Source organism: Artibeus jamaicensis, unplaced genomic scaffold (genome assembly GCF_021234435.1).
Source record: "Artibeus jamaicensis isolate MK-2021 breed Jamaican fruit bat unplaced genomic scaffold, CSHL_Jam_final contig_797, whole genome shotgun sequence".
Classification (NCBI taxonomy): domain Eukaryota; kingdom Metazoa; phylum Chordata; class Mammalia; order Chiroptera; family Phyllostomidae; genus Artibeus; species Artibeus jamaicensis.
Window position 1 is genome coordinate 28578219 of NW_026521977.1, and position 15674 is coordinate 28593892.

At 40.7% G+C, this 15674-nt stretch overlaps 1 protein-coding gene and 1 non-coding gene across 5 annotated transcripts in view; both read right to left on the reverse strand.

The window, feature by feature from the left end:
- CKAP5 (cytoskeleton associated protein 5) overlaps nt 1–15674 on the reverse strand; it is a 94089-nt gene that overhangs the window by 5228 nt on the left and 73187 nt on the right. For all 4 annotated transcript variants that reach the window (XM_053673017.1, XM_053673019.1, XM_053673018.1 and 1 more), the window contains exons 29-38: nt 14519–14668; nt 14001–14204; nt 13651–13786; nt 13010–13203; nt 10943–11115; nt 9591–9764; nt 9246–9366; nt 1425–1604; nt 794–981; nt 237–312 (exon numbers count right to left, since the gene is read on the reverse strand). In XM_053673017.1, coding sequence (XP_053528992.1) covers nt 237–312; nt 794–981; nt 1425–1604; nt 9246–9366; nt 9591–9764; nt 10943–11115; nt 13010–13203; nt 13651–13786; nt 14001–14204; nt 14519–14668 — 1596 coding nt within the window. The remainder of the gene's footprint in view (nt 1–236; nt 313–793; nt 982–1424; nt 1605–9245; nt 9367–9590; nt 9765–10942; nt 11116–13009; nt 13204–13650; nt 13787–14000; nt 14205–14518; nt 14669–15674) is intronic.
- Nucleotides 13414–13523, reverse strand: LOC119064500 (small nucleolar RNA SNORD67). The gene has a single exon (XR_005085416.2). It is a non-coding gene; the product is annotated as a small nucleolar RNA SNORD67 (small nucleolar RNA).

Here is a 15674-nt window from a genome sequence, read left to right on the forward strand (position 1 = left end):
TTCAATTCTAGGAGAATTGGTGGGATATTTACAAATCAGTTCTTCCTTTTCACTGTTTGGGCCAGGAATTGTTTGGGCCTGAGCTAGGGATATAAATGGAGGAAGGCAAAATGAAGACCAACTGTATTTTTCAGGTATATCTTGATTTGGGTCTATGTCTTAGTTCCAACTCCTCTTTCCTCACACTTTAATAAAGTTTTGCATTTTTTAAAGAGATCAGATTATTTCAACTTCACCTTCATAACAAGCTCTGAGAATTTGGGAGAGCTGGCTGTTGCTAGCAGGCTGTCTTGAAGCAAAACCAGTAGGGCACTAGGAGAAAAAAAGCCAACAAAACAGAATTAATAAATTTGCAACCTGAATTCCAATTAAAATCAGTAACTGAAGGGCCAAGAGTAAGTGCTCTCTATCCATCTAATCAACTGGATTAATCCAGCCCGTGGATTAAAAACTGCCTTTGATTATTTGACATTCAGTTATTAAGAAAATAAACACCAACCGTTTAAGCCTTGTAAATTTACCACTTGGTAAATGATAAAGCTTGTCACTATTCATTGTCAACAGTCACTGAAAGAGAAATGTACATAGCCCACAAAACTACTGCTTATTTGCTGGCTTACTGTGTTATTAGTTGTTACTCTTTAAAGCTGGAATGCCTTTGGTTCTTGAGGAAAGAGTGATAAATCAATTCATTAGGCAAACTTAAAGTTACAACTGACCCAGTGCCTTCTGGCCTCCCTGGGTAACAAGAGAGAGGCTGTTCTAGGCTGTGATGCTGAGCCCACAGATGTACCTCAGGATGTTGGTCTGGTCTGACTTCTCCAGAACCTTCACCACCAAGAGGTTCACAGAGCGGATCACCTGTTGTCCTTCCTCCAGGTCTTCGATGCGAGAGTCCAGCATGAGGGTGATGAGGCCGTGCATCAGGTCTTTCAGGACTCCGGTCGAGGCCTCCCGGGCCAGGCTCTCTATCTGAAACAGCTGTGTGGTCATGACTACGTTAGAGCGGGAAGATAAATGTGGGTGGCTATTCTAGGAAATCGTTGTGTCTTTAAAAAGGCGGAGTAATAGGAAAAATAAAAATCACCACACTCCCTGAAACCTCCAGTAATAGTTGTAATTAATTGGTGTGCTTCTCTCCTGTTATAAAAGTGCATTATTTAATGTGAACAGTTCTATGTGAAAAGCCAGCGGGCCCACCATACCTGATGAAGAAATGGGCAAGAAACAGAATCTATGTAGTATGTAAGCATTTCACTTTGTATCCTAACAAGGTCAGCTGGAGTGCCACCCCACACCCCGTGGAGGTCACCTGTACACTTCTCCAAATGACAGGACCACTGGAACACCTGCACCAACTCAGGCTCTAGAACCAGGTGGGAAGAGAGACTGAAGAAGCTTGCGATGTGCAGCGGTGTCCTTACCGAAATCATGTTGCCGATGATACAGCTGTACAACTTGATGATTTCGTCCTTCTCCAACTTCTCATCCGCCATATGTGTGTTGTAGATGAGTCTTAGCTGCATGAACGTGGCTATCAGAAACTGGTCAATATGGCCAGACATAGCTTCAGCTTTGTCTTCCTGTCTCAGGACCTCATCAATCTGGTAACAAAAATCCAAGATGTATTTTCCAAGCTTCATATTTCAAAGTAGCAGTCAGATATAAGGGGTGTCTCTGTAATGTTAGCAAAGCACTTCCAGTATCTTTACATATAAATAACTAGTCCTTAGGGGTTCAATGATTCCAGGAAACTTTACTGAGCAAGATACTGTAGGTGAATTAGTTGCAGCTTCCATGGTCTCTCACTGTCTAGTTCAGGGAATAATCCCTATGTTTAAATGTCTATTTTATTAGAATGCTTTTATACCCATATTTCATAATCACTCCGACAGCTCTGAGAGGCAGACAGGCTGAGAGTAAGATCTCCATTCACCGGGTGAGAAAAGGGAGGCTCAGCAAGATCAGACCACGTCGCTCAAACTCAACACTCAGGCTTCCCACACCTTGATTCGGTGTTCTTTTCGATTTGATACACTGGTTGTCACCAATGGAAAACTGTTACCCTGGGGAAAGTATTTATTTCCTATTCACTACTGTGAAAAGATCTTTATCTTTATGATTACGTAGTAACACCTTGAGACAATCCTGTCAGTCTTCAGTGATCGTCCTTCGTGGTCGGCAAAGCTGCACAACCCTGATGGGGGGCACGGGGAGCATTTATACTACAGGACACAGTGCAGATGGTGTCCCCTGGTATTGACGAAACCAGCGGTCCTACTTCCATTTACCTCTTCGGGCATGTATACCTGCAAGCGTATACTATTTTATATGACTGGGACTTTTCAATAATGCTGCTTCAACACAGCTACTATAAAAAATACTTTTTTTTGGGGGGGGGCTGCTCTTTTTCCAAGGTAATTACTATTACCAGCCTAGTACATCGTCGTTCACGTTCACAGAATCATACACAGCCACACTGGCACACATACACAGGGTCAAGGTTTAGGGCACTGTTTATTCTCCAGAAGTTGTAGTATAGAGTTCTCTGCATCTAGCTTTTCTAACTCGACAGAAAATTACGAAAATCCCTAAGGTGAACAGGAATATAGGCGTACCTTGTTTTATCAAGCTTTGCTTTACTGTGCTTCACAGACGAAGGCAAGACCCTCTACAAGCAAAAAGGTCATGACTCACTTTACCACAATCCTCCCTTTACTGCAGCAGTCTGTAACTAAACCCACAGCAGCCTGAGGTTGGCCCGTGGTTGTTCTTTATTTTAAAGATTTTACTTATTTTTAGAGAAAGGAAGGGAGAAAGAGGAGAAACGCCGACTGTGGTGTTTGCAGTGTGGTTGCCTCTCACGCACCCCGCACTGGGGACTAGCTGGCAACCCAGGCATGTGCCCTGACTGGGAATCCCAGCAACACTCAGTCCACTGAGCCATGCCATCCAGGACCATGTCTTTGTTTTTACCTCTAGAAGAAAGAGTCCCAAGAGCCTGACTTCTTGGTCTGAAGGACAAAGTATTTTAAATTATGGTATAATAGATATTACTATACTGCTTTCTTTAAAAAGATACTAACACATATTCACATTTCTTTTTTTAAATTAAAAATTTTTTCATTGATTTTAGAGAGAAAGGAAGAAAGGGGATGGGAGAGAGCCAGGAAGAACTGGGAGAGACGGGGGGGGGGACGGGACGACAGCGACTGGTTCACTGACTCTGCATGTGCCCTGACTGGGGACGGAACCTGCAGCCCTGGTGTGTAGGGACGATGCTCCAACCCGCTGAGCTCCCTGGCCAGGGCTCTAAAACAGCTTCTATATTTATTATTTTAAAAATCCACTTCATGAAGTTTAGCTTTCTTATTTCTTACTTTAAAATTCATTTTATTTTTTACTACATTCCTTTATTTTAGCCTTTCTTCAGAAATACATGTGTTTCAGGCAATGTTTCTGAGCCCAGGAGTCTCAGTGTGGTGTTAAAGGAAGTGCTTTCCTATTCGCCATGAAGAATTTTTTTTTAAAGATTTTATTCATTTATTCTTTTTAGAGAGGAAGGGAAGGAGAGAGGGAGAGAAACATCAATGTATGGTTGCTTCTGGTGCATCCCCTGTTGGGAACCGGCCTGCAACCCAGGCATGTGCCCTGACTGGGAATCGTCTGCTTCGCAGGCCCGCGCTCAGCCCACTGAGCTACACCAGCCAGGGCCGCTATGAAGAATTTTGATTATTTTTCTTTTATCAAGGGGTCTCTTAGGAAGGTGTTTCATGATCCTTGAGTAGCCAATATTTTTGTAATATTAACATTATTTAGTAAACATTTTGTTGGGTTTTCAGTAAAGTCTTTGGTCAGTATATCCTTTGCTTTTTGCGTTTGTTAATGTTTTCTTTGTGGTCATAGATTTTTAAAAAATGTTCAATCAAGATACAAAATAATAAACGATCTTTTCAGACATTGTGTAATTCTCTCTACATATAGTATATTAGTTATATCTGGTTATTTATTAATATTCTTTTTATTGAGGTTTAATTTTCACAGGGTATGATGTACAAATCCTAAGAATACAACTTAATGTTGTGTAATTCTGTAAGTGTACATGTGTCCATGTGCCCACCACTGCAAACAAGCTGCAGGACATCCATAGCCCCCAAAGGCCCTTCCAGCCCCCACAAGTCAGCACCTGGTCCCCCGACCAGGGGTTATTACTATCCTTCCCAGTTTATCTTTCTTTTTTCATTACTACTCTGATCTCTAAACTGATAAAATGTTCTCCTGGCCCTGACTAGTGTGGCTCCGTTGGTTGGACAGCCTCCTGCAAAGTGAAATGTTGCTGGTTTGATTCTTGGTCAGGATCCAGGCCTGGGTTGCAGGTCCTGTCCCTGGTCAAGGCGCATATGAGTGGCAACTGATCGATGTTTCTCTCCCTTTCTCCCTCCCTACCCTTCTCACACACACACACAAAAAGTTCTCCTCTAAGTTTCCCCTCTAATATCTAGATCTTTAATCTCTTTCAAATCCATTTTGGTACAGAAAATAGCAATCTGATCACACTGTTGTGCCCATTACTGATTAATCTAGCTTTAATTTTTTTAATTTATTGATTTTAGAGAGAGAGGTAGAGGAAGGAAGGGGTGGGAGGGAGACAGAAACATCAATCTGTGGTTCCACTTACTGATGTGTTCACTGGTTGCTTCTTATATGTGCCCTTGACCAGGGCTAATCTAGTTTTTGACAAGAGATTTTTAATGCCTCCTCTGCTTTGAGTTTCCTAAACATGGGGGTTGATTTCTGGGCTCTTTGTTCCAGGGACAGCCCAGGGGTATGGTCAGGACGGTTGAGATGCTTATCCTGGGGCCCATACTATTTATACCAGCTTAAGTAAGGTGGCTCCACTGTTGGTACTGGTGATGTAAGTCCTCTTCACCGTTTTTACTTTCAAAAATGGTCTTAGAACATAGTAGATTTCCATTTATTTAAAAATTTTCTAATATCATTCAACACAGCTTTATAATTGTCTCTGTAAAGGTCTTACACACACTACTTGATTTATTCCTAGAAACTTTGCTATGTCCTCTTCCAACCGTGTTGTCTGACAAGCTCAGGGCATGGAGGAGTCGAGTTCAAGGAATTCATCTCCCCAGAAGAGAACGTGGCATCCAAAATGGGTTAACAATTGGCTGTTTTATTTTAATTATTTTACTCTTGCTACTAAATACAGACATTATACTGTGCTTACTTATTTCTGTGAAAATCTCCCAAGAGGAAGGGACAGTTCAGGGGAAAACATTAGTATTCCCCACGGAACTGCCTGAAAGATGGAAAAATCTCCACAGATTCCCCTCTCCCTTATACAGGGGAGTATGACAGCCAGGGTAATATAATTGTTAACCATAAGGGAAAACATGTCAAGTTGTATGAATTACCCTGGTTTGAGCAACTTAAAGCGATCAGGACCGCCATGGTGTACCAGAAATAAGAAAAATAAGTTAGATCTCTTAAATCAACAGTTAAGGCCAGTTAATAAAGAACCAGGTTGTTGTTGCAAACACAGGTTGTGCTGCCAACAATTGAGGGAAGAACAGATTAGAAAGACTTTCCCACACCTGTTCCTTACCCACAGATACAAAGAGTCTTCCAAGAAGACAAGTAAAAACTATATACCCCCTACCCACAGCCCAGGGATACGGTCGGGACGGTTGAGATGCATCTGTAAGGCAGAGGCAACTGTGGCTGGATTTCCTGTCTATCTCTCCTTACATGTTTGTTTGGGTGATCAAAAGGTGGTGGAATTGTTAGACACTTGTATTTCAGGTTCATTGATTAGCATAATTCCAATGAAGTTGTACAAAATAATTTCTTGACCGGAGAACAAAATCCCCTCTAATGAAATAGCTCCTAAATGTCTAAAAGTTGATAGAATAATAGCCCCCCCTTTACCTTGAATAAGAATATGTATCAATTATACAGGCAAAGAAATAACAAAAGCTGGCTAGTTATTACAAACTAAACACATAGAAACAGTTACTAAAGAGTCAGAGTTTGTAGTACACAGAGAAACATTTTAGACAGGAAAGGATAGATAGCTAAGTCAGACATCACAAAGGCCTTATAATAAATCTCCTACTACCTCTACTCAATCTAGCATATCCTTTTGCCCCATGACAAATTCTGAGAAAACTTTAATATACAATAAGACATTCAAATTCTGTACATACGGCTATTTCTAATTGTCTGATTTATGGCTCTCCTGGTCAAAATAATCTTTGTTTATTATAACTGAATCTATGGGAACTTTTGTATTTTTCCTGGTTACCTTTGTATTAATTTTTTCTGCCTAAAATGAAAATATAAAAACCTGCTTTAAACTTGCAATAAACGGAACAGAGCTTCACTGTCCTTTGAGGCATGTTGTCGTCTGTTACCCATCACCGACGCCTTACCCACCTTTCGGGAACCCCTGGACCCTGCTGCAGCCGGACCGTGGCAAAACTTAACTTTTTTGTTGCTGAGGAATTTATCTTTTAATTTTTTTATTATGCTACAACATATAACAAAATTTATCATTTTAAGTGTATAACCCAATGGCATTAAGTATAACCAGCATCACTATCTATTCCAGAAGTTTTTCAACATGCAAAACAAACTCTTTTTCTCCTTCCCAACCGCCTGATAACCTCTATTCTGTTTTCTGTCTTCATGTATTTGACTACTCTAGGTACCTCATGTAAGTTGAATCATACAATATTCGTCCCTCTGTGTCTAATTTATTTTACTTAGCATAATGTTTTCAAGGTCCATCCATGTTGTAGCAGATATCAGAATTTCATTCCTCTTCATGACTGGATAATAACCTGCTGCATGTATATACCACTTATTACTTCTCTGTTCATCTCCTGATGGACACTTGGGTTGTTTACTCCTTTTGTTTATTGTGAGTAATGCTGCTATGAACTTTGTACACAAGTATCTGTTTGAGTCCCTGTTTTCTAAGAGTGACTTGGCTATCTTATCATAATTTGATGTTTAACTTTTTGAGAAACCACCAAACTATTTTCTACAGTGCTTGCACCATTTTATGTCCCCAGAGCAATGCACACAGATTCCAATTTTTCCACATCCTCACCATGCTTACCTCCCCCCTCCCTTTAAATCCTAATGTGTGAAGCTGTTATCTCACTGTCATTTTGATCTGCACTTCCCCAACAACTAATGATGGTATCTTCATGTGTTCATTGGCTATTTTTATATCTTCTTTAGGAAAATGTATATTCAAGTTCTTTGCCCATTTATGAACTGTTTTTTCTTTTTCTTTTTACTTTTTCTTCTCATCGAGTTGAAGGGGTTCTTCTTGTATTCTGGATATGATCTTTTATTAGATTAAGATTATATGCAAATGTTATGATCTGCAAATATGTTCTCATTCTGTAGGTTGGCTTTTCACTCTCATAACAGTGCCTTTGATGAATAGAATTTTTTAACTTTGAAGTTCCACTTAATTATTTTCTGTTGCTGTCTGCACTTTTGGTGCCACAGCCCCACAATCACTGCCAAGTCCAGTGTGAAGGTTTCCCCTATGCTTTTTTCTAAGAGCTATAGTTTTGGCTCTTACATCCATGTCTTGGACCCATTTTCAGTTCATTTTCATATATTATTAGAGCCCAACTTCATTCCTCTGTGGGTGGATAAACATTTTTCCAGCATCATCTGTGCAAAAGACTGCCATTACCCCTTGTCATTCAGACCACTGACTTGGCTTCCGTAGTGATCATCATCTCCTGCAAGGCAACTGCTGGTCTCCGGTCCTCTCCATGCCAAGCGCCAGTGAGCTTATGTCTATTACCTCTAACACACATCTGTACCACACGCACACATGCATACATCTATACTGGTATTTACCTCTGTATCTGCAGACTGAAAACCATGACTTCATACTGATGCATCTATTTCTGGTCCAACAGCAGAGTTCACTCTATCTGCTTTCCTCCTGTATTTGTTTTGCTGTTCTCAGACAGTACGAAACTTGGCCAATCCCTTTGTATGTAATCAATCTCCCATCTCTGCCATCGGCTCGCCCCCATCCAGATGCCCACCGCTGCTTTGGCTCTGACTGCCCATTCTGAGCCACTGGCCTGCTGCCCTGCCTCTCTCCGGCACACGTGTTTGCCCTGCTCACGCTGTGTGGGGCTCTGCTACCGTGCCGGTCAGGCTGTCTGCGTGGACGTCCTTTTCGCTGGCTCGGGCTCCGAGACCACCGCACTGGGCCACTATGGCCTCACCTTCACTCCCTTGCCACAAGATAAATGCCTACCTTGCTCTACCCACCTACTGGCTTTAGAAGTGGACTATCAGGGAAGGAAAGCGGAGGAAGAAGAGAATGATTTTTAAAAAACATGTAGTTTCCTTATTTAAATATTTCTAATGGCTTCTCATCTCACTTAAAATAATATCCAAACAACTTACTGTGGGGCTTTAAAAAAATTTTTTTAAATCCTCACCTGAGGACATTTTTTTCATTGCTTATACAGAGAGGCAGGGAAAGAGAAACACTGACATGAGAGAGAAACATCGATTGGTTGCCTTTTCGTACACACCCTGATCAAGAATCAAACTCACAACGTGGGTAACCGCCCTGACCAGGAATTGAACCCACTACCTTTTGGTCTATGGGAAGTGCTCTAATTAATGAACCACACCAGGCAGAGACCTTGGGGCTTTTAAAGCTCTCTGTAGTCTACTCTCATGCCATAGCATTCTCTCCCTTGCCCACTGGGCTGTGAGCACATGGGCCTTGTAGTGTTTCCTTGAACATCTAAATTCACTCCCACACTCTATAGAGCCTTCATACTAGCTGTTTGCTCTGCTTGAACCCCTGACCACCAATCTACGTAACTACTTAGTTCCTTTCTCCAATCATCGCATTTGAGTTATATTTATAGTAGTTAGCATTCTTAGATACTTTCTTATTTATCTATTTGTCTCTGTCCATTAAAATCTAAGTAAGTTCCCCAAGAATTGGTCCCTATTTACTCACTGCTGTATCCCCAGCCTCTGGTGAATGAATGCAACTGTACAGAGCAAGGCTCTGTGAGAGCTGCATCCTGTGGACCAAGTGATGACTGAGCGGTCCCTCTGCACTTTCTTCATCGCCACGGCGCTGACTGCTGCCGGTATGCAACCATCACGCCTACAGCGTTTAGATCCACCAGTGGCATTAATGTCATGGGTAATACCCCCATTACCTGGGTCAGAGCTTGGATGCTTGTGCTGATGTCACCACTGGCTACTTGGGAGATAATGAAATTGATTGTGGATGCTGTATTACTGTGCATGTCATCAAAGTGTGGAGAAACAGCCCGGATCCTAGAGAGCAGAGCAAAAGGACAAATTCAATCTTTATTATAAGATATCCCAGTGAGTTGGAAATATATGCAATTCCCCACTAGATCCAGGTCTTAGAGAAGAACTGCTAACTGCTAGGTAGTAACCAGTTCTAAAAAGCTCTAACTGCAGAGAGAGCGTGCTTTTCACCCCCACACTCTGATGGTTATGAACTGCTCACCCTTAAATGAAAGAGGCTAACTTACTTGGGTTCAGGAATAAGGACCGGCTCAAAAATGTCATCCAGTTTGTGCTGCACAAGTTCTGGCATTTCACAGCGGACTGTACCGTTGTCGTTCTCGATCTCATCGAGATCTAGCTGAAATTCTCGGCGCACCATCTGGGCCGCCTCGGGATGCCCGCTCATGCTCCGAGCTTGGCTAAGGAAGCAAAAAGAGACTCCTGAACTAAGAGAGACTTCTTAACCAAAGGGCAAGAGTAGCTCTGCCAGCTGCCCCACAGCTTCAAGACAGATGTTCAACTTCTGGTTTCAGCCCCCCTGGATGATTTAAGCCTGAGGCTAAGCCAGTGCCTTCAACGGGCAACAATACTGGTTCATTAATATTCTGAGAGCAGACTACTTTATTTTCTACTTGTAGTACCTGCCACATTGTACATATTCTTTCCAGTTCACTAAAGCCAACAAACTTTGTACTGTTATTCCAGATGGGGCAGAAAATAATAAAGTACACTTATATTGACTCAAAGCTTACTACTTCTGGCAAAAATTTAAGAAAAATCTGAACTAGCTGGTTCTCCTCTACCAAATAAACCAGTGTTTAAGTTTTTCTAATCATAAGCATCATTCCTTGCAGTATGTTTTACACTTTGGGGGACAGTCAGCCACCAATTTTTATTTATTCTTGACTGATTAGAGCCAGAATTATATCCAAGAAATAGATATTCAAAGATTCCAAATTCAAATTGGCCGAAACATACTCATGATACAACCGAAAACAGAGCTGTCTACCTTAAAAGGCAGTATGTCGAGTCCCTAAACCCGTTCTGGATGGCAGACATTTTACTCAGCTTTGTCTGAAGAACAGGAACCTGAGTGTGACCAAATGCGTGGTGCAGAGAAGAAGGCGAATCAGTATATTTAGGCACATGACATTAAACTGCCACTTCTGCTAGCCAGTGCACTTTCATGAAAGGCTGGATTCGTGGGATACTTATGAACACTCTGTACCCTGGTTACAAATTCTAAGCCAATCACCCTCCAGAGGGGATGAATCCAAGGCAGAAGTTAGAAAGATATAAGAGCCCTGCTAATGAGAAATTAGCAGGCAGTACTTACATCCTATAAGTGCGATACATAATTCTGTCCACGGAAAAGCAGTGAAAGAAGGCACAAGACTATTTAGAAGTGGTTTAGAGACAAAGACAAAGACAATGAAGACTGAAGAATTAAACATCTGGTTACGAGACATTTACTCAGACACTCCATCATGCATGATAATGGCTACAAGAATGCAAGATCCATGTTTCAGGATAAGCTTTGAGCACACAAGGCCAAGTCCACAGAGATGCTGTCAGATGACAATCTCCATCTACATACTTGAGTTTAGAGGACATGTCCTCAGCCGGTCCCTTGCGCAGCATGTTGGCATTGGAGCTTATGCTCTGTGTGCGCTGAGGTTTCTCTTCTACCTGTTTCATTGGTGCTGCAGATGGCCTCTTTGCTGACCGCTTAATCCTTTCCTCAAGCATGCTCATATCCTTTTCAGAAAGCTGTAAGAAGAGGCCAAATTTAATTTATTAGCATAGCTCTCTACTATAGTGTGAGGAAAATAAAAACACCTAATTAACTGGAAAACTCAAGAATTAATATCCATTTTCATATTAAAGCAAACAGAATTTGCTATGTTAAGATATACTTACTTTCACCCCTGGCTGGTGTAGCTCAGTGGATTGAGCACAGGCCTACAAACCAAAAGGCTGCAGGTTTGATTCCCAGTCAGGGCACATGCCTGGGTTGTGGGCCAGGTCCCTGGTGAGGTGCACGTGATAGGAAATCACACACTGATGTTTCTTTCCCTCTCTTTCTGAACCTTCCCTTCCCCTCTCTCTAAAAATAAATAAATAAAATCTTTAAAAAAAAGATACATTTACTTTCAAAACACTGTCTACAGCCCTAGCTGTTGTGGCTCAGTGGATTGAGTACTGGCCTGCGAACCAAAGGGTTGCCAGTTTGATTCCCAGTCAAGGCACATGCCTGGGTTGTGGGCCAGGTCTCCAGTTGGGGGCATGCAAAAGTCAACCACACATTCATGTTTCTCTTCCTTTCTTTCTCCCTCCCTTCCACTCTCTCTCTAAAAATAAATAAATAAAATCTTTAAAAAAACTATCTACATTTAATTTATTTTTTTAAAATGATTTTATCTGTTTTTGGATAGAGGGGAAGGGAAGGAGAGAGAGGTGGGAGAGAAACATTGAGGTGAGGAAGAAACTTTGATTGGTTGCCTCTCATATGCTCCCCAACCAGGGACCAAACCCACAACTCACGTATGTGCCCGGACTAGGAATCAAACTGGTGATCTTTTGCTTTGTGGAATGACACCCAAACAGCTGAGCCACACTGGTCAGGGCACTATCTACATGTTTTTGTTTTTGTTTTTTAAAGATTTTATTTATTTACTTTTAGAAAGAGGGGAAGGGAGGGAGAAAGACAGAAACATCAATGTGAGAGAGAAAGGCACTGGTTGCCTTCTATAGATGTCCTGACCGGAACCAAACCTGCAACACAGGCATGTGTCCTGACCAGAATTTGAACCAGCAACCTTTCAATTTGGAGGCCACCACTCAGTTCACTGAGCCACATCAGCTAGGGCACTACTTACATTTTTAAATCAAATATTCTTAAAGTCTCCCTTGCTATAAGAATAGAACATATGAAAGAAGAAAGGGATATAAAAGTAAAGGCTATTAATAACTACAAATAAAAAGATAAAAAATTAAATGAAGTACCCTCATTTTTGCAGTTACCACTAGCTGACTGTATGACTATGGGCAGGAAGCTTTTGGTCCTCTGTGAAATCCCATCTGCTTTACCTCCTTCACTGGCCTACAGTGAGGATTTAATTAGATTAACACAAGTAAAGGTATATAGGCACAGTGTAAATATATGCGATGCTACGAGGTAACACAGGAGTGAAGAGCTGAGGTCCAGCCGCAACACTGACTGGATCGGAGGCGGTAAGGAGTTGGAAGCAGAACTCTGGCTCACGGCTGTAGCTCAAGACTTAATGTGACAGGCACCAGTATCATATTACACACAAGTTCACTAAAAACGAAATGCACTAAAATGTACAGAACAGGTTGTCAGGTAGAATTAAAATCCCAGACGAGCTCAGATTTGTTGATTCGAAAATAACTCATTTCTAAGGAAACTGCTACAAACAGAATACTGAGAAAAAAATCTGATTTTCAGTCAAACACAGCCTAAATGTCCTAAATAATCAGAAAGAAACACCCTCTAGGGTTTACTTGGATTTTAAGACTCACTGATAGGTTGAATTCATTAAAAAGTGGTAAGAACTTTAGAGTTGAGATGGCTTGAAAACTGACACCTAAGAGACCCTGTAATTCACAACATGCTGACAATATTCAGAGAAAAGCCACTTACAGTTCCAATGAGTTTGAACACCTGATCCCCATGCACATTGTACACCGTGACGATGGTGTTGAGGGCAGCGTTGCGCACAGCGTTGTCTCGGTCTCCTATGTGAATCGCTATCTCCTTTAAGGCTTTTCCTGCAGTTGGTTGGCAAACGTTCATGCCATAGGACTCGACCAGACACCCCAGTTCTTCTAGGCACTCTGATGGGGGAGAAAGGCTACATTAAGGAGACTCAATGCACATCTGGCGCAGAGACTTATCTTCACTAGATACATTCCCTCTTGGCATAAATGAAGGACTAAAATCTTATCCTGGCTCTGCCTATAATTTTTCCTCATTTACTACCTTCTTATAAAATACACAATGAAACAATGGTGTTAAAACAAGTGCTTCCAGAAGAAAGGGATGCCTGTGAGTCAGATGGCCCCTGTGCACCTGATTTTGTCACCAGGGTGGTACTGAGTAGTGCCCGTATCACTGATACTGTGGCTCCACCAGTGTGCAACTCATCACTCTCACAGTCCAGATTGGGGGGGTTGGAGTCAACCACACAAACACTGAAGACATTTCCTTGTTCTAGTATAAATTATTTCTTTTTGAGGTCACTGCTACACAGACTCATGCCTCAATTTAAATTGTTGCTTCACCTGCTCTCTGTTTTGAATTTTTGGATTTGGTTCCTTCCATGATGAAGGGGAACATCTTGCTGGCTGGGTAGACAAGGCACATCCGGTTCAGGATGGCACGGACATCTTTACGAATGACATCCTTTGGTTCTCCAACCTAGTCAACATAATAATTAAGTGAGGTGTTTTCCAAAAAGCAAAGGTTCGCCCCCTCCCATACATGCATCACTAGATCTTAAAAGAATAAGGGCATGGAAATGAGTGGTGGAAATTATATCATATAATAAACAGAAAGGGATATGGAATAAAATACAGAATCTGAGGTCAGCTGGAAACTTGAGCAGTCTTCCAGAGTAAGAAAAGCACATTACCTTTAGGATGAGATAGGGGATGAAGGAAGATGCTTCATTCTCAGTAAGATGATACTCTTCCTCACTTAGCAGGGTGAAGAGCAATTTTAAATATTCTAGGGCTTTCATTAGGACACTTGTGTTGGTATCAAAAAACCGCAGGGTAAGCCACTTCAAGATAAGATCCAGGCAACCAATGACACCCTCTTTTTCACTCTCCAAGTGCTTAAAACAAAACAAGACAACCCCCACAAATAAGTCTGTATAAAACTTTAAGTTCTATTATTAGGCAACTACCTCGTAAATTTTACTAGAGTCCAAAAGAAAACTGAGAGATTTGTAAGCCTCCATTTGAGACCTAAAATTATAAACGTACAGTCATTTTTTCCATCAAATAATACGACAGCTCTAAAAATACAGAACATGATGTATTCCAGTTCCTTCTCCCTTCTCAAGTCATGCAAACTTCCAATTATTTCACAGGGCTCAGTGTTTCCACATGTAAGAGGCAGGTGCAGATTTATCTACTGCAAACTTACATCAACCATAACAGCAAGGGCTTTGTTATGATGCTGAAAGTCTGAGTGAAACATCTCATCTTGTAACCACTTAGCCACACAGCTAGACATCTGAGTCTTCAGTTGCTCAATGTATTCATCCCTTGGAGTAGTGAAATTCCACTTCAGCACCTGAAAAACACCAGTGGAAAGGGTCTGGAAGGTGTTCAACTGAAATGAGGTACAGAACTCTATTTAAAGCAGCTGTAGGAAACTATTTAATAGAATATTTTAAAATTTAACAAGGTTAATTTGTAATTAAATATGAATGAAAATGTATTCTCAAGCTAACATATCTCTGGAAGCTTAACTCTGAAAATCATCTAGGAATATAATTTTTGACAATTCTTATTTTCTAGAAAAGTCATGCTCTTTTATTATATAACATGTTGGACCCTGTTGGTACAACTTTAAAAATGGGAAAAACTCAAATATCAAAATGTAAAATATACATACTTTTCTAAGAATTTAATATTAACACATACTCACATATGTACATAAACACCGCCTTTGGAAATGCTTATGGCACTATAGTTTATAATATGAGAGACTAGAATGTTCAACGTCGTGAGTTGGGAATAAAGGAAGGTACATATACATATGCTGTACTGATAAAAAGAATGAATGCATATATGCATGCAGATATGATCTTCAAGATATTTCAAATATTATTATTAAAAAGATATAGAGCAAAGAGTATGGTATGTTCCCATTTGTGCAAAAGGAAGGCTGTATATTTAAACACTTATGATTGTATAGGTATAGAATATTAATATGTCTGGAGTAATATACAAAAAGCTGGTAATAATATGCTCCCTGTGGAGGGCGACTGGAATGGGAGGCATGCTTTTCAAACTATACTCTGAACTTTTTATACTGTTTGAATTTATATATATATATATATATGTTAAAAATCATTTAAAAAAATTATTTAATAAAATTAGAACATCAAAAGAGGAATGACTGATCGCTTCTCAGCCTTTTGGCTAAGATCAAGTGTAAAAGAGGAATGACTGAAGTACATATATATGGTCACCAGTTTGTCTTATAAGGTATTCCGTGCAAGAAGATTAATGACTACTACATATGTAGAATTGATAAACATTAATGAATACTTTCCATTCTTTGATTCTAAAAG